Consider the following 27,426-nt stretch of genomic DNA (forward strand, 5'->3'; position numbering starts at 1 on the left):
CTGTAACTTTAGCTGCCATAGGTCTCACTCAAAGCTTATTGTTATTAGCCAGCAAATAACTACAACCACATCCACAAATATTGTAATTTAGACAAAAGATTAGTTGTCATAAAATCGTTATTGGTCTAAGTAAAACCTCTATAATCGAAAAGCTTGTTTGTGATATCTGCCTTGAAAACTTGTTTAAGTAGCCGTGATCCAACTATGCTGCACGATTTAGACGTTTTTAGAAAAGAAAAGCTGCAATTTCAACATTTTCAAGCATTCAGAATTATAGCCACGTTAATAACGTTTGTAAGAAACCAAACTGTTTATAACTCCGTCAAGGTTTCTGCGAGATAAGAGTATTTGTGTTAGTGCTGATCACTCACCTTATATTAGGTACCACAGAGCCCGACAGGAAGCCTGCCTGTGACAAGATGGCCACCGGTGATGCCGGAAGTGACTGCGCCATGAGACGTCTAGCCTTTAAATAAGATGTCTATGGCCTATATGGCCTGGCTGTGCGGGCATGTGCGGCTCTCTGCGCTGTCCCTGGATCCTACGCAGACGCGTTTGACATTGACGCATAAATCAGCCTTTTAGAGCCCTGCGCCTGGTTGTATTGCAGTCATGTCAACCAAGCGACGTAAATATGTAACCACTGCTATGACAAGGCATTCACGGTGTTCACGCTTTTAAGAGAAATACATTATTCCACGGGTAACAGCAAGAAAGAGGGCGTCCATTTTGCAGAGTTTACACAATAAACACAATGTGGGTGAAATTGTATAGATGATACTCTGACGTCCCTATCCCGGGAAGGCAGCACGGCGGCTGCGCCACAAAAAGTTGACAGAAACACTGAAAAGAAGAGTTACACCTCGATCACACATACAAAGTCAAAGATGAAAGCTTGCAGAACATTTTGTGCAGCTACTCAATTACTCAGAACGTACTGATTCTCCACAGAGGTTGCATGCTTCTTATAAAATGAACAATACCTACGTAGGCTAGCAATTATTGGCTTGCTAGCAGCTTGTTAACATAACCATATGGTTTTAAGACTTAGACTTTTCATCTTTCTATCAGTCCCATTTCTCATGAAAACGCAATAAAGATTATGAAAGCAAGTTACATAACGGGTTTTATGTTATAGGCCCTTTACTTTAGATTGTTCGTTTTTTTAATTTCAGTTAGTAAACACTACAAATCAATTAAATATTTCTTTCCGGAGACAAATGACCAGGGGTTCAACTTGAGGCTTTAAATCAGTCGGTGAAAGTCTCCAACCTGTTATCGCGTTCTCAACCATTGGTCTCATTGTTGAATACACAAGACCAAACGTTCTGCGACTGCTTATTATAATTACGTAGTTTGAGTGTGTAGAGCAATGTATTTGGCAGATTTTAGTTTGTTTTAGTCATTTAGTCAGACAATTATAATTACGTAGCAATACTTTTTACAAATAATATTTTCATAAATTTTACAAACATATTTCAACGTAATTCCGTACTGACAATACTTTTTGGATGAGATTAGATGATACCTTATTTATATATTGACGGGTTTCCGGGTTTATAACGTACACGTTTTTGGCGCAAGAGTAGGAAAAGTCCAACGCATGCCAATCCCCAAATGCGATGCATCCGCAAAGGGTAGGTATAGTGCTATATGTCTTTGCATCATTAACGCACATGTTCATTAAAAATTACTGAACTTTCGTTGTTAGGCATTTGCATGATGGATTTGGTCTGGCCAAGGACGTGATCATGTCCAGTCGCAGTGGCGTAAACTGGTAGGTTTTAATGTTGCAAGTTGACTACAGGTTTTAATGTTGACCACAGTCTTTTGCAAGTAGTTGAAACTTTAAACCCGTATTGTTGTGAATCTCCGGTGTAAACCTGCCTTAAAACAAACGCCCCCCCAGGGCATCTCAATGCCCCCCCCCTTTCAAAAAATATTGCTTCCCAGCGCCCCCCGTCATCCTCTGAACGCCCCCTGTGGGTCGGTACCGCCCCACTAATCTATGCAATGCTATATCATAAAAGTTAACATACGCTGTAAACCAGGGGTGTCAAACCGGTTCCACGGAGGGCCATGTGTCTGCAGGTCTTTGGGTTTTCCTTTAAATTGGTTCCCAGGTCAGACCTGAACAACCAGGTGGGGGTAGAAATTAACCAATTAGTGAACTAATTAATCAATCAGGTACAAGGTGAGAGCGAAAACCTGCAGACACTCGGCCCTCCGTGGAACCGGTTTGACACCTGTGCTGTAAACCCTTGTTAAACCCTTGATGTTTTGATCTACTACTTTAATGTATGGGCAAAGAAACAATTGTGATGCATCTCAAAACCTAGACATCATAGAAAATAAATGTAATGGTTTCGTGTAGTGGTTCATACACTTTCTCTTGTCCTCAAGAGGCTTTTACAATATTCTTAGTACTGAATTGATCACTGGCATCAGTTGCAATGCAAAATAGTTTGACATGCCAACAGGGGTCACTGTAGACTATTTAATGAATGGAAAAGTTAGATGATGTCCATCAGCCACACAGAGTATTTCCACATGAAGCAGTCATCAAGTGTCTCTCTTCAACAGTGGATTTTAAATAGGAAGAGACATAAAACCTTTAGCTTACATATTATGCATAATAAACTGGTGTACACAACCAAGGCAGAAATAGGCAAGCTATCAGTATTTCAACTTTCTCAACCCTACAAGGGGAGTTTTCAAAGCTTCATTGTTATTCATACATCTACCTCAACACGTTAGCTTTTTTAAATTCATTACGTCTTGCCAGCGGCCCACTGACTATTTATTAGCAAAATATCGCTTTGTCTTCCCCACCCCTGTCTCTTTAAACTGGGCAAACTAAACCCTGGTGCTGACATCCCCACACCCACCTACAGCCTGGCCATTAGCACTAACTGCTTAAAGAATGCTGATGAACACCTTGGGCACTTGTTACACACACCTACACTACATTCAGAACTCATATCTCAAAGTAATTTCGAAACAAAATGGTGCAAAGGAGATTAACTGTCTAGACAGACAGATTAATATAGATTTCACTTTTACGTATTTCATTGTGGTCCTCCTAAATAAATGTCTTTAAACAATTGCAAACAAAAACATAATGGATCTAGCCCTGGCCTAATCCTTACGGAGAATCAATTATGCATCAAAACAACAGAGATCTAGAATAATATCGCTTATTTACAGAGCTTAAACAATACTTAGAAAAAATGCATGCTTGCTCAAGCCACCATGTAATGTTATTATAATGATTCTTTGAATGTCCTTCCAAGCAAAGCACCATCCACCCAACCTTAAAAAGAAAACACAACTGAAAGTTCCCTGGAATTGGATGGCCTGCTGTCTTGTTAACCTTTCTCCGCATAGCCAAATATAGCTTGGAGAAACCTAAGCTCGTCGCGCGCACTGCCAGAGATCAACACGTGCCTTGCTTGTGGTGGACATTCATGTTGCTACGGCGACGTTGCAAGCAAGTCCACGGTTGGTTGAGCAGTCATGACGTCAGATTGATATAGGGAATTCCGTATGCGCAGACACCAAGTGGAAAAGCCGAGTTGAAAACGTTGACAGCTCATCATAGTTGTCCTAAAGAAGTTTCATTTTCCAGTAACTTTTTGTGTCGCCTGGCCTTGAATTATTCAGAGCTGGCGTTATAGAATTGTTAGCTGTGTACTTTATCATGCGTTGGCATTGCGCGGAAGATATGTCTATATGTGCAGTATAAGATAATTAGATGCAAAATTCGAAAGGGGTATCAATCAAACCCGATGAACACATCTCTACCATTATTCATAAACAACATATTTGAGCGTTACACCGCAGGGGGACATCTCAAACAGAGGTCAATACTGCATACTCGTAAGTTACTTTAATACTGTATGTTGAAAACGTTTTAGTATTTCACTAGATATGATGATTTTGATGTTGTTGGGACGATGATGCCCAGTGTTTGGGATTGTTAAAAAATCCTTAATCGATTTCATTATTACTGAATTATAAAAAATGATGTATTACTTTGTTAGTTTATGTTTTCTGCAGCTGATAGAGTGAAGGCTGTGTGGACAAGAAAATCCAATAACTGATCTAAACTCAACCAACAGGTTTGGCCAGGGCAGTCTATGGGCAGTGTCCTTGAAATGCTTATCTGTTTGGTTTGTTTTATGACTGTTCTCTGTCAGTAGTGCTTCTGCAAAGTTATCAACCTGGTGACAAACTTAATGTGATAAAGATGAAAAGGGGGTACTGTGGGTTATGTCTTGCATATGACAAGTGAAACTTCTCACTTCTATGCTGTTTTCATGGCACTGCCCCTGTAACAGTTTCGCACCACTATTATGTGCGTGCATCCATAAGTTCTTCCCAGCGTATACCTAGATATCAAGTTTCACTTCATCTTGGTAATAACTGTTACATTTCAGGGTTTTGTAAGATCCACAAAGTCTGATACCGGGGAAGTGTTTTTATCTCCTCATGGACATCAATGACAGATTCCTTAAGTTTTATAAATCCCTATATACATATATCTAAAACTGGTACTAATCATTTAAACAAGCAACACTCGTCCAGACAGTGATATCTCCAATCCCTGAATCAATGGGTTTCAGACTTTCTGTGGATATCAAATTGATGAAATCCAATACTCAACATTCAGTCACTATCACTGCAATTTAACCTCCAATGAGGGATCAGACATAGTTGCCGTTACTTTTCGCGTAAGCCATCAAGCCTTTTACCCTATCCATCAAATAACACACAGAAACACAAGGTTAAAATACCAAGGAGACCTTAAATACAATCTCTCTGTATGTGAATTACATTCTCCTCTATGTAACTATCCCTCAAACCAGTTTCCCAGCCACACTAAGATTTGATCAATCTCTTTGGTTTCTTCCCTGGCTACACAGTAAATATCAATGAGAGTGAACTAATGTCTGTGTGGATACTAGGCTCTATTGTTTAGAACATCTCCCCTTTTAGATAAATATCCTTACTGGGAAGAGTTCATACAATTACGATTGTTTTCCTTCCTCAGTTGCATTACCTGTTCCAGTATATGTCTATATTCATATTTGACTCTTCTCATAAACACATTGTCTATCCATTTATCTGGGATTATAAAACACATGGAATAGGTAAAAAAAACAACAACTTTGAGTTCAAATGAGAGGAAGGATTTTCTCTCCCAAACTATATTTTACTATTGGTCTGCAAATGTCCATACAGTCACTTTTGGGGTCGTTGACATCCTAGCTTCTTGCAGCCGGCTTGAAGCATAAGGATTGCCACCCCTATTCTATTTTGGTCCATATCCCCTATCCACTTAAAGAAGTCATATTATCATCATAATTCCATACAACCCTGTTTCTAAAAGAAGTTGGGACACTGTGTAAAATGCATATAAAAACAGAATGCAATGATGTGCAAACCATTTAATCCCTATTTTTAAATGAAAATAGTACAAAGACAACATATCAAATTGTTGAACCAGAGAAATGTTATAGTTTTTTTATTTTTTTAAAATAAATGCCCATTTTGAATTTACTGCCAGCAACACATTTCAAAATAGTTGAGACAGGGGCATGTTTATTATTGTGTTGCATCTCCTCTTCTTTTAACAACACTCAGTAAGTGTTTGGGAACTGAGGAGACCAATTGCTGTCGTTTGGAAAGTGAAATGTTTTCCCATTCTTGCCTGATAAAGGATTTCAGCTGCTCAACAGTTCGGGGTCTCCTTTGTCATATTTTTTGTATCATAATGTGCCAGATGTAAAAAGTTTTTTCAATTGGTGACAGGTCTACACAGCAGACAGGTCAGTTTAGCACCCGGACACTTTTACTACAGAGCCATGCTGTTGTAATACGTGCAGAATGTGGTTTGGCATTGTTTTGTTGAAATAAGCAAGGCCTTCCCTGAAAAAGACGTTGTCTGGATGGCAGCATATGTCGCTCCAAAATCTGTATATATTGCTTACAGGATTGCAAGTCACCCATGCCATATGGACTAATGAACCCTCATACCATCACGGATGTTGGCTTTTGAACTGTGCGCTGATAACAACCTGGAGAGTCCCTTTCCTTTGTAGCCCAGAGGATGCGGCATCCATGATTCCCTAAAATGATTTCAGACCACAGGACAGTTTTCCACTTCACCTCAGTCCATCTTCAATGAGCTCAGGCCCAGAACATGGCAGCGTTTCTGGATGCATTTCTGGGTGTTGTTTATATCCACAAATGCATTTGTGGATGCAGTGACAAACTGTGTTCACAGACAATGGTTTTCGGAAGTGTTCCTGAGCCCATGCAGTGATTTCCACTACAGAATCGTGTCAGTTTTTAATGCAGTGCAGCCTGAGCCCTAAAAGATCATGGCCAGCCAATATTGTTTTTTGTCCTTGTCCCTTGATTCTCTGCATCTTTCATCTTTCAGAGAATCAAGGGACAAGGCTGAAATTCTCTCCAGATTATTATTAATTATTGCACAATTTGCCAGGGCATTCTTTCACAGAGTGGTGAACCCCTCCCCATCTTTACTTCTGAAAGACTCATCCTCTCTGGGATGCTCTTTTTTATACCCAATCTTGCCAGTTAACCTAGTTGTGAAATGTTCCACCAAGTTCTTTTTTTATACTACACCTCTTTTCCAGTCTTTTTTTAAACAGGTTTCTGGCATGAAATTCAAAGTGGGCACATATTTTTCAAGGAACAATAACATTTGTCAGTTTCAACATTTGATATCTTCTATTGAATATAGGGTTTCAATTATTTGCACGTTTTTGCATTCTGTTTTTATTTCCATTTTACACAGCATCCCAACTTTTCTGGGAGCTGGGTTGTACATGGCACAATTTTTATTGAAGCAAGTTGCACTTTGTCCATAAACCACTCCACAAGGTATTTTACTTTGTATTGTTTGTTTGTTTCTGTGTTCAATTAAACCTTTTTGAAATACTTACTTAATTGAAGCTATGACAGAATGTCAACATTTATTTGTCTGATTTGTAAAATAATAAAATGTGAAATACATAAGGTTTGTCTAAGATGTTCTGTGTAGAAAATAATATTATCAATCCTTGTTGATTATGTTCTTTCTCCTTGAGTTTCATTTACTGCAAGTTCCTGTAAAAAAAATTCTAAGGGGTTCTAAAGAAACAGAAGACAAACACGTGTTCCTGAGAGTCATAACATTTTGTAGGTTGAACTGATAAAATCCACTTTTGTTGAAAGAAAACAGAAATCGTTGTCTTTAATATGACTGCATTTCACAGATACTGAAGGTTACTTATCTAACCCTGGTTTTCCCTACCAAGGGCAATTTCTTTTCTGTAATTTCTCTTGCAACTCCACTCTCAATCAGCCAACCTCACAGCAGGTCTCGACCCTACGTTTGGGAAATTGTGCTGTTAACTCCTGCACAGTGCTTCTTTTCTGCTTGTATATTGATAAGATATTCATGGCATAGGCTACATGTCAAGTTTAACTTTATCTCAGTTCTCATAGTACTGCAAATGTAACCAACTTTTGCAATGTACATTAAACACATTGCCCTTGGCTTTGAGAAGTAAAGATTACTACACATTCTCAGGGCAAGGTATAGATCCAACACACGCTGAGTCAAAGTGACCTGAACAAGGATTTATACTATAGAAGGATCAGTGACAGTGGCCCTCATTTATCATTCTTGTGTAGAAATGGGCGTATATGTTGGTCGTAAGATTTTGCTTACACTCCTCTCACCGCCTGATTTATGAAGCCTTTAAAATTCAGGTGTACGCAATACCTGCCCTTGATAAATGCCGTTGCTGAAAACGATCGTCATTAGAATAACACGCCCCTATATATTCAATTCTCCGCTTCCCCCACGCCCTCATTTTACGCCATGGACACACGGAAGACGGCAAAAAAGAGAAACTTCTCTGACGTGGAGATTGAGACGATCACCAGGGAGGTAGAAATAAATAAAATTGTTTTATTTGGCAGTTTAAAAAGCGGAATAAAAGATGATGATGTGATGTGGAGTACCATTCATTCACATTAATAATTGCATGACAATTTGTAATATTCGTCTTATTATTTTATGATATTTATTATTAATGACGTTTATTGTTATTTAGAAGAAGAATGTCGTTATTATTATTATTTCTATTATTATTATTTAAAAGAAGAAGAATGTCATTTTTATTATTTTGTCAGTCTGAATTATATTTTGGTCATTAAAAGCATTTTATTACTGAACCCAGTCTGTGCGCAACTGCCGGGCCTAACCCTGAAACGTCATGTAAAGTGCACAGGCTCGCATCTGAAGGAATACATATAAATCAAATGCTTTGGTAAAGTCACACAAATTAAACATTGAAGTCCATGTTTCACAAAAATAAACACTGAAGTTTGTAATTATTATGTTGTTGTTTTTTTTACAGTGGGTCATGATATATCATATCTTTTAGTTTGTCAGTGCGTTAGGATTTTTTTTTCTGCGCATTTCCGCACTAACTCAAAACGTGCGTACACCACCTCCTGAGCTGGCGTAGGATTTGAGAGTGCCGTACGCCAATGTCCATATTGATAAATCTCAAAGTCACCGTGGTTTTGGGTGTACGCTGGAAATTTGGTGTACGCACTTTTGATAAACGAGGGCCATTGTGCGGACATACTAGCTGCTCAAATATCCGCCCTCCTCTCAGTGCCTTGAGTGCTTTTGAAGCCTCCCCCAGTTCGTCTTTAAATAGATAAGCATTTTATTTTTGTGTCTGCAGGCTGTGGGGACACAACCTCTGAGCAATGTTCTTTTTAGTAACACCCGGTCTCCAACTGTGACTCAGCAAAACAAAGAGGCAGACAAACATAAAAAAATAACCAAGTGCGTTGAATGGAAATAAGTCCGTAAGTAAAATAAGAGAACGAAATTGGTCACAGCCTTCCAGGTTTTAAATTTGAATTTAAAATGGCACATACATTTTTACGAGAACCTAGTCTAAAGTGCTTGAAACCACTGCACTAAATGTCTCTATACAGACAGTAATTCCACCCCCACTCTGATTCCAAGCAGCTCATGTCAATTTATGTGTTTGCCTTTTCCTTCCTCTGCAGAAGAGCAGTTATGTTCCCTGATGCCCTGGAGGCAGCTGGCCGGGTGGAGGGCTTGCCCCTGACCTCCCCCGCAACTCCGACCTTACCCGACCCCGATGAAGACGAAGGCCAAAGAGAGGTGGTGCCATGGACAAGTCCCAGACGGAGAGCTGGCCGCTATCGCCACAGCCTGCAGATACTGAAGCCCTTTAGGATAACACACAAGTAAGCACCTTCTTTTTACTCCTTTTACTCGTCCCCTCATACAAAATCCTGAAATGTGTACTCTGCTGAATTGTGAATGTATAGGCTCAATAGGTGTGGTATAATTGACAACCTATTTCCTTAATAATGTCCTGACCAAAAGAAGTGCTCTATAAAGGGAACATTGTTGCAATTTTGGAGTCAGATACTGTTGTGTTCCTGTTTCTATTGAAAGATCATCCAGAGGCCATGATATGGCAATTGACTTATCCTCCGCTAACAGACGGACCTATGTTTGAATGCTGACTGATAAGCTGTCCCAGAACCTTTCCTTTTTCGCTGCTCCCCAAGACTTCTGTGAAGTGCCTGCAAACTGTTGTTCAAACAACAGTGGTTTGTGATTCATCTCTCCACTTTGCCCCGGCCAAAGTTAAGGCCAAGGGACTCTTTTCTTTTTTTCACAGAGTTGTCAGGTTGCTCCCACTTTTTTCTCTCTCTCCTTTTTACCACTCTTTTTCTCTCCCTTTCCCTCTCTCAACCTAACACACAGGCGATGCCTAGATTTTCACTAATTCTGTTCTGTTTTGTTTCTGTGTTACTTGCAGGCACCAGCACCCAGTTGACAACGCTGGGCTCTTCTCCTTTATGACACTGCAGTGGCTCACCCCACTCGCACTGAGGGCCCACAAGACTTCCAGCCTCTCCATAGACGACGTCTGGGGGCTGTCCTGCCATGAGGCCTCTGAATTCAACAGCCAGAGGTGAGGCTACAGTCTAACATGAATCCCCAAACACCTTACGATCCATGGAGTGGTACAATACATTTATTGTTTTCTAACAACGTTTCAGGACTCAATCATTTCCACCCCTTTCACAAACATGACCGGATTCAGTTTACCTTCCCGTTGTGCTAGGGAAACCTCCCACAGGTCCGATAACACTGAGCAAACAGACGGCATGACTAGAAACCTGCACTGCAACTGAGGTTGCCAAGCCTGGGGCATTGTCACTAACTGAGATTGCCGAGCCAGGGGCATTGTCACTAACTGAGGTTGCCGAGCCAGGGGCATTGTCAGTAATGAAAGTGGACCTCCGCACTTGCCATATGTGGCATTCCCTGTGTTCCCCCAAGTCACCCTCCACAAAAATTGATTGACTGCATATTCCTTCTCATTCCCTCTTCCAGAAGAGATCTGTCCGTACAGGGGGTGGTATTAATAGCCGGGGATTAGAGATTAGCTTGTTAGAGAGTTAGGCTCACTCATTTTTGCCCACAGAGAGAGTGGTTATGTCACTAACCCTTGTCCTCTCCTTGGGACAGCCCGTCTTTCCGTGCCTCTTGTTAACCTCTGGTTTGACCGGATTCACAGCTTAAGCTGCTGGGCTAATGTCAAAACAGCGCCTTAAACAAGTCTGTCATGCTTATGGAGGGGGATTCTGTTATTTAAGAATAAATGGAAGGAGATTAACCAAGAATGAATGAAAGAACACTCACGGTAAGAGCACTGTGTGATCCCATTTTTCACATCCTTATCAAAAGCAGACATTCCTGTCAGCCAGACAACTTGCCATGGAAGAGAAGGAGCTATAGGGCTATGAAAAGAGTTCAGTGTGTCCCTGTCCCTGAAAACTGCTACCCTGGTATGCATGTGTAGTGTCTGAGGAGAAGAGGTTAAGGGGAGAGTTGAAGTTGTTTACATGGCTGGCACAGTTATATAACGTGTGTCTCATAGAGAAGGGCAGGGAAGAGAGGCCAGTGAACCCGCTGGGAGAGTTCACACTTCAGAGTGTCAAAAGAAGGTGCTATTCATGAAATGTTAGCCTATAGCTGCATTTACACATTTGTTTTCTTTAGGCATTTCTTTCACCAAATGCCTTCATCTTTCATTACCACGTTGTCAAAGTTGGAGTGTCAAATTGAAGTTGTTTCATGTCTTTTAAACGTTACAGTCCATAGTGATCAATCTATTTTCAACATTATTAAAACATTATGAAATACATTTTATAAGCTCTTAGACGTTTGGGGGCTTTTACTATAGATGTCCTATAGAAATATATTGTGGAACACTGTCAAAAGAGGTTACTCATGTAGAAAGCACGTTTTTGAAAAAAACTGATTAAAAAACAGAATCTCTCTTCTTCCTAAACCTCAAATGCAACTGCAATATATTACTTATAATTTATGTATTTTAAATGACAGCAATATAATCATTACTGTGTTGTCTATAGCTGTACTGAACTGAAGTTTATTGAAGTTTTATGTGGAGTCCAGGAAGAGTAGCTGCTGCATGTGCATTAGCCTACTGAGATCCTAATAAACTACCAAAACTTGGTGTATTAGCTATTGATATCACAAAACAAAAACTCTAAAACGGTTACATGTATTTATACATATCCACATCTTTGAATGATTAACAGCTTTTAATTTCCTGCAAACCTTGCTCAGCGCATACGGTTTATCGCAACTCGGGTGTTAAATCGAACATATCACTCAGCTCAGAGGTAAATGTGAATTAAAGTAGTAATTATCAGCCTGCGGGAGAATGTGCTTGGGTTAATGCACTTTATCTCCGATAGGTTTTTAATAAACCCATTAAGACATGAATTACGTGTGGCAGCTGCTCATTCGCTCTCTTTTTTCTCCATCCATTAGGAATGAAATATTTTGTCAATAAGGCACTTTTCTCTTTTTATGAGATTCTTCCCTTTTAGGAGGCAATTACACCACGATAAAAGAGTGCGTTAGCACATATTTAGCATGTTTGCATGTGTCGCTCACACTGCAATTATCATACACTTTCATTTCCCCTTCCTATTTGGCTGTGTCTGTGATTAAGCTGACCCACAACATTTAATGAGTCTAATTTAGTGTGAAATACTGGTGTGAAAAATGCATTTTTCAAAGATTATAATTTTGTTCCCTAAAAATGCTAATTCAAGTATTAGCTGATCTATCACTGTCTGCGTAATGCATGGTAATTTGATTGGATATGCTGCTAGGTCTACCAGCAACTCTCTTCATGACGTTGTCTTGGTTGATAATACGCTGACATGGATGGTTTCAGGCAGCTAATAGGACTGTGATATGATTACGCAGAGAAGGCATATGTTTTCCCTAACCTTCTTTCTTTGGTCTACCTCCAATGGTCAGACTAGAGAGCCTGTGGCATGAGGAGCTCAAACAGAAGGGAAAAGACGGGGCATCCCTGTCTCTGGTCTTCTGGAGGTTCTGCCAGACCCGCATGCTAGTCGCCATCTTCTCCCTCCTCATCACCATGGTCACCGGCTTTGTGGGACCCGTAAGTGCACTGTAAATTCCTCCCTCTTTCAGCCTTTCATTTCTGCTGATTCAGGTAACGTGGGCAGCCCTCATTCTGCCTGAACGCTCAAAGACTGGTTCAAAGTCCGAGTATTTTGTATTTTACACACGGAAATCACTTCATTCCATTTCACGCTGGTCTTAAAATGTTAATGAAAACATACCAGAAGATTACAAAGCTTTAAATAGTAAAACCCATATTAAGCCTCAAGATTTGCAAGTGTGTACCCAGGACACTTCTAGCATAGACATATGCTCCCCTTATCCAACTGTCACACTATGGGCTTAATTTTCACCCCTTCTACATAACATACACTAAATTAGCCTCAAACTGCAGTGATTTAGAAAAGCACTGATCAGGCCAGTACATTGAATGTGCTTATTAGAATGCCATATTGAGTGACATTTCAAATTAAAGCACTTCTGAGTTCCCCCAATACGATACTATAAGTGTATTGTTTCCTCCAGCTCAAGCTATTTGTTTTTTGTCAAGATAGCGCTACATGTGTCATACTATGTGCTAGAAGTTTCATTCCCCAAATAGGAGTAACAGGATTTATAGTTACACAAGGTTGTCTCACATTCCTGTTTGGATGCAGTGCAGGCCTCAGAAAATTAAATCCAATTTAAAGCCAAAATATAATGCATTATCAGTGACTACGGCCCTATGATTTCTGTGATGCGGAAAACGCGGATGGAAATGGGGAATTTGGAATCAACTATCTCAAGTGGGATATCGCAGAATTTTCCATAATTTGGCTGAAATTGACAAAAAAAAATATATATATATTATTAGTAGTATTTTGTTGATATTATTGCTAAAGTTGTAGCTAGCTGGTCTGTCCAAGTCGAATTTCCGGTTGACGAAAAAAAAGAAAATCACTGAGAAATTGTATTGACTGATATATCTAACGACATCCCTGAGCCCATGCGAAGAAAAAGTAAAAGCACCATGTTAGCCAGAGCATGCCTCTTCAAACGAGGTGCAAGTGCAATAAGAGATTAGCATTTTAGTAGACTCATCAGCAGATTCAAGACGATCATTTATTCAGGACTTGGTGGCTGTGTGCGAGTCTAACATCCTCTTAAAAAAGCTAAGAAAACCACGGCTGTTTCTATTGAAGCATTGCATACAGAGAGAAACATTTTCAGAAAATGAGAGCAAATCACCTACCCCGAACAACATATGAACAGCCAACCTGGTCTCATTGGAATATGTAAACTATTTTACGAAAATGTTTAACAGCCGAATTTGTAAGATAGTTTATGTTAGGTGAAATAACAGGTGCACTACACACTGCTCCAAATTGGGACGTGTTGAAACTTCAATAAGTTTCAAGTGATTTTTTTACTAACCATAACCCAATCCTTAACCCTTACCTAAACCCCAGTGCTGTGATACCTAACCTTAATTTAAACCCTAACATTAACCTCAATGGTGTGATACCTAACCCTAACCAAACCTTAACCTAACCTTTTTCATTTTATAACCTTACCCCAAACCTTAGCCCTAACCTTAACCACAGTGCTGTGATACCTAACCTTAACCCAAACCCTAATCTTAACTTCAGTGCTGTGACCCCTAACGGTAACTGAAACATTAAAATACATTTATTACATAATGTCGCCACCTTGGTAGGGTTATTACTCGTCCACCAAAGTCTCTGGTCCCTGTATGGATCAATGGTTAGGACGCCGGTCTGCTGAGCTGAACATCGCCGGTTTGTGACACAACTAGGATGTTTTGTGTAAATCCGTAATATGTGATACGTTTTAGTAGCATTCATAACATATCATACGCTTTCATAGTGTTCGTAACATATGATAAGTTTGTCTAGTGTTTGTAACATGATACATTTTAATAGTGTTTGTAACATATGTTACATTTAAGCCCATTTGTAATGTATTATATGTTTTGGTAGCGCATTTTAATGTAACCTAACATGTTTTGGTAGCGCATGTTACATATGAAATTGGGTGCCATAGATTTACTTGTAATAGTTTACATATTCCAATGAGACCGGGTTGGACCAGCCTATTAATATACCATTCCTACAGCCTACATTTACATTCTGTAATGTGAACTATCGGCATGCAAATGTAGATATTCCATATGATGAGCTATCGTAGTGATATATAGCGATGCATAATGTGAGCAGCTGTCACCTCTCCATCTAGCAAACTATCGCTGCATCTATATTGTGTTTACACTTCAAATTTAAATAACCTGCCTTGATAAAAAAAGAAAATAGTGCAATGTTGTGTTGCATCGTCACTAATTTATAAATTAAATTGTTGACATTTTATTCATTCACATTATTAGACACACTTTCTGATGACAACATTTGCGTAAATTTATAAACACAGAATTAAAACATATTTGGAATCTTTTCAGACCAGAGTACTCTAATGATCGGATGAGCCATGTCCCCACATCATTTGTGATGGGTTATATCAACTGTACACATCGCCACAACATAAAGCTCAGCACCAATCAACCTCATTATTCTAGACTGTGCCTGTTTTTCGCTTTCAGTCCTGATTTCAGTTGACTTTTGTACCTTAATGCCACAGTTGTCTTGTATTAAGTTTCTAGTTCTTCTTAATCTCCCTTTTTGCTATTCCTCTCTCCTCTGCTTCTTTAACCTCCCACCATGGTATTCCCATTACCAGGCGGTGTTAGTACGTGCCCTACTAGAGTATTCCCAGAGTGCCGAGGCCAGGGTGCCCTATGGCCTTTCTGTGGTGGCTGGGATCTTCCTGATGGAACTTATGCGCTCCTGGTCGCTGGCACTGATGTGGGCCGTCAACTACCGCACCGCTGCTCGACTCCGGGGTGCAGTGCTCACATTTGCCTTCCAGAAGATCCTTCGCTTGCGCAGCACCAAAGACATCAGTGCCGGAGAGGTGAGTGTTAGCCTGTTTCATCAACTTAATTCTTTGGACAGGCTACAGGGTTCTTCAACTTTGGTCCGGAAGGGCTGATTGTTTCTGTTTTTTGTTTTTAGCTGGTAGTTTTGAGCTCACTGGCTGTCATAGGTCTAAATCAATCACTGATTTCTCTCTATAAAATATAAGTACACATGATATTCCTGTACTGTCAATTTTTATGCGTTTAATAAAAGTCACTTAACTGTTTTGGTCCCCCGGGAGTGGGTTTGAATTGCTCTTGGCTAGGGTGTTTTGTGAAGGGGAACCAAATCAACTCCTTACCTCTAGGGACATACACTTGTGGTTACTTGTGGCAACATTGCAAATGCGCCTCAGGGAACATGTTTTAGCAAAAAAACATAACATCTCTCCCATTTTACTAATTTGGTACAGCGCCTACATTGCAGTCCTTATTTTTTCCCTTTTTTTCTAATAGTTCCAGATCAAATCAAAAGTCAGCTTATTGTCATTGTCTCATTTTAGCTTTCTGTTTTGTTCTCTTCTTTGACTCTTTCCCTGTAGAGTACATTGTTTCAAGTTGTCCACATTCAATTTCAATGGCCTTTCCCACAGCTAATCAACATCTGCTCCAGTGATGGCCAGCGGGTGTACGAGGCGGTTTCCGTCGGCTGTCTGCTTGCCGGGGGCCCACTGGTGGGAATCCTAGGTCTGTCCTACACCGCTTACTTCCTGGGACCCACTGCATTGGTCGGATCAGCAATCTTTATCATCTTTTACCCTGCTATGGTAGGACGTCCTACATGTGTTCTAACAAAATAATGCACAACATGTGAAGTTAGCTCACTGACCAGGGTTGTGCCTTATTCAAGGGAGCTATTTCAGTTGCAGTTTGAAATAAGGGACTGTTTTTAATGATTTAATAACTGAGAAGGTGAAGAAATGTATCTCCAAAGTTTTTTGCTTTTGGGGACTTGAAGTTTTGGAATTGAGTGTAATCATAATCTAAACTGAAATTAAAAGGAAAGTTAATATCCTCTAACACTGTAACAGGCATTTTAGTTTAGTTTCATGCAAATGTAGATTATGTTAGGCTAAGTCCCTGAAAAGAAGATAGCACCGTGAGGTACACATTAATTTACCAGCAGTGTATGTGCAGATTTTATACCATGATTCATCAGAACTTATCTCACTCCCAGCTTTGAGTTTTAGTCTTTCTTGTTAATAGTACTTCATGACAAGGCCGTAGCCATGGAGTCAACATTGGGGGGACCAAATCACCCGGGGGTCTGGTGGTCCCCCCAAGTAAAACATTACATTTTTAAAAAGATATTTATATTTTTAAGACTCTTAACCATCAATATCCACAAAATCTGATATCACTGTGTTGGTGTTGTTCTTACAAAATCATAATTAATGTTGCTGCAGGACCATCATTGCAACTGACATGTAGTTAGTTGGTTACCCCAGTCCAAAGACAGAATATTCCCCTGCCCCCCACCCTTTGACCTAACCCTAACTTTAGTGGTACCTGTACCTGTGCCTAAAGCTAACCTCAGTGGGGCCTGTGCCTAAGCCTAACCTCAGTTATGCCAACATTAAATATGATGTCGTCAGAACAACACCAATATGGCAATATCAGATCGATCATCAATATTTGCTCCTTTTCTCACTCACCTCCATGTCACCTGCTCTCCCTGCCCTGTTGGCATCCTCATGCTCTCTGCCTCTCTCTTTCCCTCTCTTTCTTTACTCCAAATGCGCCAGAGTGAACATGAGATCAATCAGTAAACAAGTTGTTTCTTGCCATGATGTTCAGGAATGGATTACTAACCATTTCTGATCTGAATGGCAATGATTATTCCATCAATGAACATTGACTCACCGCTACAGTATACTTCTATCATCTGACTGGTACTCATTTTCTCATTGAGGCTGCCCAAAAAAACTGATGAATGTCACTGCCACCCTTCCTCATGCTCATGATGACACTCACTGTGAATGAAAGTTGACTAATAAAACTGCTTGCACTTTAATCAAACAAACACTAATAATGTTCATCATACAGTAAGCAAATACAACTATACAATATACTATACAAATATACAATTAATGAAAATTACTACTGTCTGCATAAATTACACATGCAACGCAAGATAAATGATTGACACTTTACTCAGACTTCATGTGGGCATTCTGACAATTCTAACAAAATCCTTCACGTAAGACATTAACGTTTGTTGAATACACACATGAGTACCATTGTTGGTCACTGGGTGAATGTGTGGCTAATTAGCTTTCCAGGTAACTTAGCTATGATAGATAACGTTAGTGACGGTTGATAGATTAGCACTCGCAAATCTGCCCTTTTCCACCAAAAAACTTTTGTTTACGCTCCATGCAATTACTGACACTTTTTAGCAAACTATTATTTATTTCCACAATTTCAGTTTCAGCGCAACATGACATGTTGATGTTAAAACTATCACAATCAACAGGAAGATAGCCTGCGTAACGCTCATTTAACATTCTAGTTTTCCACTCTTTTTTTATACATTTGAAAGTGATGAGTACAGTGTTCGACATTGATTGTACCTACCAACAGCACTTACAGCCAGTGTTGCCAGGTTAAATGACACCCCCACCCCACCCCGGGAACAAAACTTAATATACGGTATAGACCGTAGGTGACATCTGACTGTGATAACAGCGTAGAAAAACACCAATTAATTTTCACTGTTATGGAGAATTATTACCCTTTTTCCTGCCTACAGTCTCAAACAACTCAGGTGTTTGTGAATTTGATAGTAGACATTATTGATGTCATAAAGCCGTGCTGATCTGCAGAGCAACCAATCCATGGTGGTCTGCAGAACAACCGACTTCCAAACCTCGGAAACACACTTTTAAACAGTTTGGTTATACAATGATGTTTGGTCCTCCAAAATTATGCTAATTTCTGGATGGATCTTTTTCGAATCTTCCATCAATGTTTCACAACTCTCTGGGATTCACCCCCCAAGTCATTATTCATCATTACACAACATATTGAGTGAGCTCACAGGATGTTTTGATCTGTGAGCTCACTCATTCTCCCAAGGCATTCAAGGACAAACCTGAGGTCATTCTGACCTCAGGTATATGTGGATGTCACAACAGCACAATTATACACAACAGCCAAATTTGCCTGAAAACTACAGATATGGCAACCCTGCTCACAGCAGTTGACCAACGACTTCTGCTGGGGTACGGCATTAGCACCTGGACAAAGTTCACGTAGAACTGCTGTAAACCGTAAAACTAGAACCGGTAGAAAATAATAGCAGCAAATTTTTTAAGTTTAGTTATGATTATGTTTACATTTGCTAAAGATTATTTTGGATGTTGGTGCATGGTTGCCTGTCTTAGCATAGCACATTTTTATTTTATTTGTAATTTATATATCAATTTATTGGGGGGAAGTTTTTAGCAGATTTGAATATTGGGGGGGATGTGTCCATTGGGGCAGATTCGTGATGACTATCATATTTCCCCATAATGGTAAGAACTGTAGTCACCATCCTTCATTTCACAGACTCTTTATGACACAACCTGGTAATTCTCCATTTCTAAAACTTCCTGCCTTTCTTTCGGTCAACTTTGTGGTCGTTTCTCTTTCTATGTCAATGAACTTTAGTCTGAAGCATGCCTGTTGGGGACTTTTGGTATTGATGTGTAAGCTGTTTATATATAATGTTCCCTGCCGTAAAACTGATGCAGAATAGCTGCCCCCACATGTCCCACATGACAAACTATTCCCTATATAGTGCACTGTTTTATACCCCATGTCCTATGTGGCTTAGATCACAAGTAGTTTGCTAAGTCATAGGATGCCATTTGGATCACAGATGATGTCTACTTTCATTTCCCCCACTCACAATACTACTCTTGCCCTCACACACATTTCTACTCTTTCCCTCCCTCTGCTTCCTTTTTTCTGTCTGGGACAGATGCTGGCATCTCGTCTCACGGCGTATTTCCGTAAGAAGTGCGTGGTTGTGACCGACCGGCGCGTGAGGCTCATGAATGAGGTTCTTGGCTGTATCAAGTTCATCAAGATGTACTGCTGGGAAAGCGCATTTGCTCAGAACATCCACAGTGAGTGACTACTTCCCCCTACATAAACACACATGTACTGGTTACTTGTGAGCCATGACTGGACACATTCTCAGGATAAACTACAATTACACCAGCACTGTTTATGCCTTGTGTATGAGGGTTGTATTGTTAAATTTTGGTCAGGTAATTTGGTCAGGACAAACACCGGGTCTGAATCATCATGCCTGTAATTCTGGTAAAATAGAATGCATGACACAACATCCTGTTTTGGGAAACCTCTTTTTTAAATATTTCATTAGTTTGACTTTATTGACTTTATTTATCTCCCGTTTAAGCCAATTAATTTTCCTTTCCAGTCAGACCATTACCTGAAACCCATTTACTCAGATCCTCCAATCATCAATTAATCCTCAAATGCTTTCAGGTCTTGTTTTTCATGGAATTGACCTAGCAACTCCATTTTCATTATACTCCATTGGCTCAGACTTCCCCTTTCTTCCTGAACTATAAAAGCCCTGATTGGATCCCTGTGCAACAAGGTTAATTTGTAAAGTGTTTAAACCTCGTTAATACCTAACGACCTGCGAAGGGTTGTTCCACTCAGACATTGAAGAATTAGAGCAGGGCCCTTCTCACGAGGCTCTGCCTTAAGTTGTTGATAAGGATCATTTGCTGCTTTAAATCATGACTGTAATTAGCCAGGTGGAACTCATATCCTTAAAACAACCCACTGTTTGTATCATTTTCACAATTCTAATTATTATGATAATTAATTGGGCGTTCCTTTGAACAATGCCCTATGGGATCTTAAGAGCACCATGTTTATATAAAATTGAAATATGTATCATGGATAAAATGGATCTGGAAATTAATGATTTATTTGTAAAAGGTTGTGACATATACTAAATGGTAGCATAGTACTTGATTGGATTACGTAATACACAATTGGATGATGTGTGATGACAATAGGGCATAGTACAAAAAAAATGAAGATGTAAATGCGCACCACTTTCACGACTACTAGTTGAAATTATGCTGAATTGCCCTCAACTGGCGTAGGGGTCAGTGCATGAGGTACAGATGCATCATTGAGGCCAGATGTCTGAATTCTGGTTGTGGCATACCGACAGTGCCTGGAGGTCCAGGAGAGGGTGACTTAAAATAGTTTTAGCTGTGCTGGAGGTGGGCAGGTTGATTTGTATAGCGTGTGTGCAGGCAAAGACGTTATGCTTGAACGAGCGGTGTGAAGAAAAGAAACTACTTGGAAAGATATGCATCAGAGGACATGTCTGGATCTTTGACACTGTTTTTTGACTTTCGCCTAGCAATGAGACAAGACCATAATCATTCATTGGATGTTATGAAATTGGAATTAGAGTTTATTACCTTCCAGATTCCAATTATCTTAAAAAATATATATGTACAAACAGATTTACTGTTTGCTGAGTTTGATATTTTGAGTTGCTACATCATTCTCTTCAGGTGGTGGTATTATTGTCACCTGACGGTCACATCACACTGATGACAAATGCACATGTATTTGTAGCAATAATAAGGCAATGCAACTGCAATGTGTTGTCTAAGCAGGAGTATATCTAACAACACTACAGTCAGTCCCTGGAGAATAGGGTATGTGTAGGAGTGGAGTTATGTTGTTGCTTGTCCTGGAGCACTTAGAAGCCTTGGTTATGTGAGAAAGAAAGAAACCTGGGCTTTGAGCCAGAGTGCACTGAATGGAATGTTAAATGAAACAGCTAGCACGCATTTGGGAGATATACACGAACATTAGCACAAGGCAGGCAAGACCAGCAACTTGACTGCTGCCAGTGCCCCACCATTTTTTAAGGAAACCTCTTACTATTAATGGCTAGGAAATGTATTCTTTTGTGGCCTTTGTTTTTCAAGGCAATCCCTCTGATCATCCGACCCCCAAAACAACCTGCGGCACACCTGAATATCATTTGGATTGGCGTTGTAAATTAGCATAACCAGTTCAGACAGGAAACCCGAGCGGTCAATTGGTCAGCGACATATCAACTGACTCATGGGACACTCTTATCACAATATCCGTTTTCATACTGACTATTTAATCACCAGGTTACTCTGTGTGCTTGTCTACTAGCATGCAGATGCGAACACACCCGCCACCCCTGCCTCTATCTGCTTGTTCTGTGTTTCCTTTTAATGGATGGATCTGTACTGCGAATTGCTACTACAGTGTTGATATCATTATTAGTAGTATCGTATACATTATCATGTGAAGGCATTGCGTTTCCCTAGAGGAGCAAAACCTAATGCCAAAACCTGCATAAATGATGCTGTGTATGTTTTAATAAATGGTTAAACTAAAACGTGGCGTTTTCTGTCTGAATTGGTGAACGACAGGCTGAGAACAATGTGTTTTGGCCATATGAATGGAGTGATCATGTGAATGTTCAACTTCAGTCAAACTTGTTTTACAAAGCTCTGTTTATCTCAGCAGTTAAAGCCCATTTTCTTCTACAATGTTGTTCTGACCTGGAAACAAGATGTACAGCACCTTGCTTAGTTTTACATTTTCTGACTCTTGTCTGACTCTCCCTCCCTCTCTGTCTTTCTTTTGCCATCCCCCTCTAACTCGCTTCCACTGTTTTTCTATCTTTCTGTCCTGTTTTTTCTTTGTCTTTCCAACCCCTAGAGGTGCGATCAGAGGAGAAGGGGATACTGGAGAAAGCTGGATATGTTCAGAGCCTTACAGTGGGCGTGGCCCCTATTGTAGTGGTCATTGCCAGTGTCTGCACTTTCACTCTACACATGGCCCTGGGTTATGACCTCACAGCAGCTCAGGTAGCCACGTTCCCCCTCCTCGATGTCACTTTTAAAGTCACAAGCTTGTTAAGCAGCCGCGCTCTAGTTCTGTGATTCTCAGCTCCGCTCTATGTGTACCCCTAACTGTAGACCTTTTCATTGTAGCCCCAGCCAAGCACAGCTGACTGCTCTAGTTAATAGTTTGGAATAGCTACTGGTGTTGATGTTTGTGTGTGTATAATGTCTTGTTGACAGACTACCAAAGTACGCAATGTTTTAGTTCAGGTTAAATCAACAATAATGTTGTAAAATCAATTACAAATTTCTGGGGAAAAAAAGCTTCTGTAGGCTTTTAAAGAACTGGAAGTCCTCTAACTGGCACATCTCTGGCCCCTTTTCCATTTAGGCCTTCACTGTTGTTGCTGTCTTCAACTCCATGACCTTTGCCCTCAAGGTCACGCCCTTGGCCGTACGAGCTCTATCTGAGGGTTCTGTGGCAGTCAACCGATTTCAGGTATAAAGTCAGTTTGTTTACATAGAAGCTCATTGCTTATTATATGGTTAGCGTATTATAAAATGCCCTATATTCAATTTATCCTTTAGTAAAAGGTGCATACTGCATCAAACATACACAATACTGGGTGTAAAGAATTTTCAGATGAAGAAAAGGAGAGAAATCGTTGATGAAGTCAAGAAAAATGTTATCTTTTATACAAATTGACACCTCTAGCACAAATGTAAAACAAATATCTAGTAAGTCTTTCTAAAAAGTTTTCAAAGAACGTAGTTGCAACATTCGTGTCTCACATATGTTATTAGATTTCCCTTGATCCAGTCTGGTGTCAACCACTCTCAAAAGATAGTCACCATCAAAACTGGTGACTATCAACCCATGGCGCAAACTGTTTTGGGGCTGCAGTTTTTGTAGCATCTGGATAATAGGTAGTTTTAGATTGAATCCCAGAGCTGTCACTTGGAAAAAAATTTACTTCAATATGTAAAAGCCCAAGATATTCCAGTCTAATACATATGTTCAAATGTCCATATCTGTCAACAGAGACTTTTCTTGATGGAGGACCGTGAGGCTGTGTTGGCCAAAACGGATGACCCAATGAACGCTGTGGAATTTCAGGATGCTACGCTCGTATGGGAAAAGGCCAAAGCTCCCGCCAAAGCTTCCACCCTCCCCAGGAAGCAGTTCAAGAGAGGAGGAATGCGTCGAGTCCTGCGCAAGGAGAAACTGAGCCTGTACATCACTGTCGAAGAGGGGAAAGGCAACAGCGAGGGACCCAACGGGCAAAGCCTCCTCACTGACATGGAACAGGAAAGCCCCCAGAGTACCATTTCCTCCACCCAGAGCACCACCATCCGCCCGCCGCTGCACAAGACCCTGCATCACATCGATCTGCGCGTAAAGAAGGTAAATGCGCATAAATAACCTCACTTAAAGTCATAATGGCCTAACCAAATTCTGGCGTGCACAGTTACTATTATGTTATAATATTATATATATATATATATACCAATCAGCCATAAGATTATAACCACTGACAGGTGAAGTGAAAAACACTGGTATTATCATTATCATGGCACATGTCAGTGGGTGGGATATATTAGGCAGCAAGTGAATATTCTGTCCTCAAAGTTGATGTGTTAGAATCAGGAAAAATGGGCAAGCCTGAGGATCTGAGCGACTTTGACAAGGGCCAAATTGGGATGGCTAGACAACTGGGTCAGAGCATCTCCAAAACTGCAGCCTTTGTGGGGTGTTCCCAGTCTGTAGTGCTCAGTACCCATCAAAAGTGGTCCAAGGAAGGAAAAGCAGTGAACCGGCGACAGGGTCATGGGAGGCCAAGGCTCATTGATGCACGTGGAGAGCAAAGGCTGGCCCTTGTGGTCCGATCCAACAGATGAGCTACTGTAGTTCAAAGTGCTGAAAATGTTTATGCTGGTACTGATAGAAAGGTGTCAGAACACACAGTGCATCGCAGTTTGTTTGCGTATGGGACTGTGTAGCCGCAGACCAGTCAGAGTGCCCATGCTGACCCCTCTCCACTGCCAAAAGCGCCTACAATGGGCATGTGAGCATCAGAACCGGAGCAATGGAAGAAGGTGGCCTGGTCTGATGAATCATGTTTTATTTTACATTGCGTGGATGGCCGGGTGTGTGTACATCACTTACCGTGAGAACACATGGCACCAGGATGCACTATGGGAAGAAGGCAAGCTGGCGGAGGCAGGGTGATGCTTTGGGCAATGTTCTGCTGGGAAACCTTGGGTCCTGCCGTTCATGTGGATGTTACTTTGTCACGTACCATCTACCTAAGAATTGTTGCAGTCCATGTGCACTCTTCCATGGCAACGGTATTCCCTGATGGCATTGGCCTATTTCAGCAGGATAATGCGCCCTGCCACAAAGCAAAAATAATTCAGGAATGGTTTGATTAACACAACAACAAGTTCAAGGTGTTGACTTGTCCTCCAGATTCCCCAGATCTCAATCCAATCAAGCATCTGTGCGATGTACTGGACAAACTGGTCCGATCAATGGAGGCCCTACCTCACAACTTACAGTCTTGGTGCCAGATATCACAGCACACCTTCAGAGGTCTAGTGGAGATCCATAGTTTGATGGGTCAGGGCTGTTTTGGAGGCAAAAGGGGGACCCACACAATATTAGACAGGTGGTCATAATGTGATGGCTGATCAGTGTATATACTGATGAGCCAAAATACTATACCCACTCACAGGTGAAGTGAATAACGTTGATAATCTCATATCAAGGGCACAGTTCAAGGTCTGGGTAGATTAGATGGTAAGAAAACAATCCGTTCTCATAGTCAATGTGTTGGATGCAGGAGAAATGGTCAGGAGTAATGACCTGAGCGACACAAGGGACACATTTTTATGGCGAGACGACTGGGTCAGAGCATCTTTGAAACAGCAAGGCTTGTGGGGTGCTCTCATTCAGCAGTGGTGTGTACCTACGGACAGTTGTCCGAGGAGGGACTAACCACAAACCGGCGACACGGCTCACTGATGTGTGAGGGCAATGAATGCCTGCCTCCCTGTCTGGTCTGAACCGACAGAAGGTCTACTGTGGCACAATTTGTGGAATATGTTAATGATTGTGATGGGAGCAGAGTGTCACAACGCACCGTGCATCACTCCCTGCTGCGTATGGGGAGTACATGTACACGTGTGTGCCGTTTACATGGGAATGTGATGGCACCGGGATGCATTGTAGGAAGACAAGCCAGTGGAGGGAGAATGATGCTCTGGGCAATGACTTCTGCAGTGAAACCCTGGGTCCAGACATTCATGTGGGTGTCGATTTGACATATGGCTCCTACCTAAACATCATTACAGAACAGGTACACCTTTTCATGGCAGTGGTATTCCCTGATGGCAGTGGCACATTGCACACATTGTTTGGGAATGGTTTGAATATTAGCCTTTTAGGCAGGTGGTCGTAATGTTTTGGCTCATCAGTGTATATACAGTGGGGAGTACAGATATTTGATACACTGCCAGTTTTGCAGGTTTTCCTACTTACAAAGCATGTAGAGGTCTGTCATTTTTATCATAGCTACAAAAATCACATTGTATAATTTTTAAATAATTAATTTGCATTAAGCAGGAGCTTGGTCTGCATTGCCAGCAGTAAGTCAGACTTGTTCCCAGTGCATGTTGGACTCCGGCAGGGATGCCCTTTGTCGCCGGTTCTGTTCGTTATTTTTATTAGCCAGGGGCCGGAGGGTGTCAGGTTTGGGGACCACACGATTTTGTCTCTGCTCTTTGCGGATGATGTTGTCGTGTTGGCCCCATCAAACCAGGACCTTCAGCATGCACTGGGATGGTTTGCAGCCGAGTGTGAAGCGGTCGGGATGAAAATCAGTACCTCCAAATCCAAGGCCATGGTCCTCAGTCGGGAAAAGGGTGGCTTGCCCACTTCAGGTTGGTGGAGAGTGCCTGCCTCAAGTGGAGGCGTTTAAGTATCTAGGGGTCTTGTTCATGAGTGGGGTAAGGATGGAACGGGAGATTGACAGACGGATCGGTGCAGCTTCTGCAGTAATGCGGTCGATGTATCGGTCTGTCGTGGTGAAGAAAGAGCTGAGCCGCAAGGCGAAGCTCTCGATTTACCGGTCAATCTACGTTCCTACTCTCACCTATGGACATGAGCTTTGGGTCATGATCGAAAGGACAAGATCCCGGATACAGGCGGCCGAAATGAGCTTTCTCCGCAGGGTGGCTGGGCGATCCCTTAGGGTGAAAAGCTTGGTCACCCGGGAGGAGCTCAGAGTAGAGCAGCTGCTCCTCCACATCGAGAGGGGTCAGCTGAGGTGGCTTGGGCATCTGTTCCGGATGCCTCCGGGACGCATTCCCGGGAAGGTGTTCCGGGCGCGTCCCACCGGGAGGAGACCCCGGGGAAGACCTAGGACACGCTGGAGGGACTATGTCCCCCCGGAAGAGCTGGAGGAAGTGTCTAGGGAGAGGGAAGTCTGGGCATCTCTGCTTAGACTGCTGCCCCCGCGCCCCAGCCCCGGATAAGCGGAAGAAGATGGATGGATAATTTGCATTTTATTGCATGACAAAAGTATTTGATCACCTACCAACCAGTAAGAATTCCGGCTCTCACAGACCTGTCAGTTTTTCTTTAAGAAGCCCTCCTGTTCTCCACTCATTACCTGTATTAACTGCACCTGTTTGAACTCGTTACCTGTATAAAAGACACCTGTCCACCCACTCAATCAAACAGACTCCAACCTCTCCACAATGGCCAAGGCCAGAGAGCTGTGTAAGGACATCAGGGATACAATTGTAGACCTGCACAAGGCTGGGATGGGCTACAGGACAATAGGCAAGCAGCTTGGTGAGAAGGCAACAACTGTTGGCGCAATTATTAGAAAATGGAAGAAGTTCAAGATGACGGTCAATCTCCATCGGTCTGGGGCTCCATGCAAGATCTCACCTTGTGGGGCATCAATGATCATGAGGAAGGCAAGGGATCAGCCCAGAACTACACGGCAGAACCTGGTCAA

General features: G+C 41.3%; 1 protein-coding gene across 7 annotated transcripts in view; it reads left to right on the plus strand.

Annotated features, from left to right (window-relative positions):
* The first annotated feature begins 3,398 nt into the window (after positions 1–3,398).
* wu:fb13g09 (multidrug resistance-associated protein 5) overlaps positions 3,399–27,426 on the plus strand; it is a 49,496-nt gene continuing 25,468 nt past the window's right edge. Inside the window, exons 1-10 of one of the 7 annotated variants that reach the window (XM_010896786.5) lie at positions 3,399–3,879; positions 9,109–9,312; positions 9,897–10,052; positions 12,443–12,590; positions 15,284–15,517; positions 16,115–16,288; positions 19,489–19,636; positions 22,275–22,423; positions 22,791–22,898; positions 23,442–23,804. In XM_010896786.5, the coding sequence (XP_010895088.2) occupies positions 9,119–9,312; positions 9,897–10,052; positions 12,443–12,590; positions 15,284–15,517; positions 16,115–16,288; positions 19,489–19,636; positions 22,275–22,423; positions 22,791–22,898; positions 23,442–23,804 (1,674 nt within the window). In that variant the 5' untranslated portion in view covers positions 3,399–3,879; positions 9,109–9,118. Of the gene's footprint in view, positions 3,880–7,098; positions 7,210–7,942; positions 7,967–8,662; positions 8,902–9,108; positions 9,313–9,896; positions 10,053–12,442; positions 12,591–15,283; positions 15,518–16,114; positions 16,289–19,488; positions 19,637–22,274; positions 22,424–22,790; positions 22,899–23,441; positions 23,805–27,426 lie in introns of those variants that run through there. The other 6 variants (XM_010896788.5, XM_010896787.5, XM_034291720.1 and 3 more) reach the window with 6 other exon arrangements.

This window comes from Esox lucius, chromosome 4 (genome assembly GCF_011004845.1).
Source record: "Esox lucius isolate fEsoLuc1 chromosome 4, fEsoLuc1.pri, whole genome shotgun sequence".
NCBI lineage: Eukaryota > Metazoa > Chordata > Actinopteri > Esociformes > Esocidae > Esox > Esox lucius.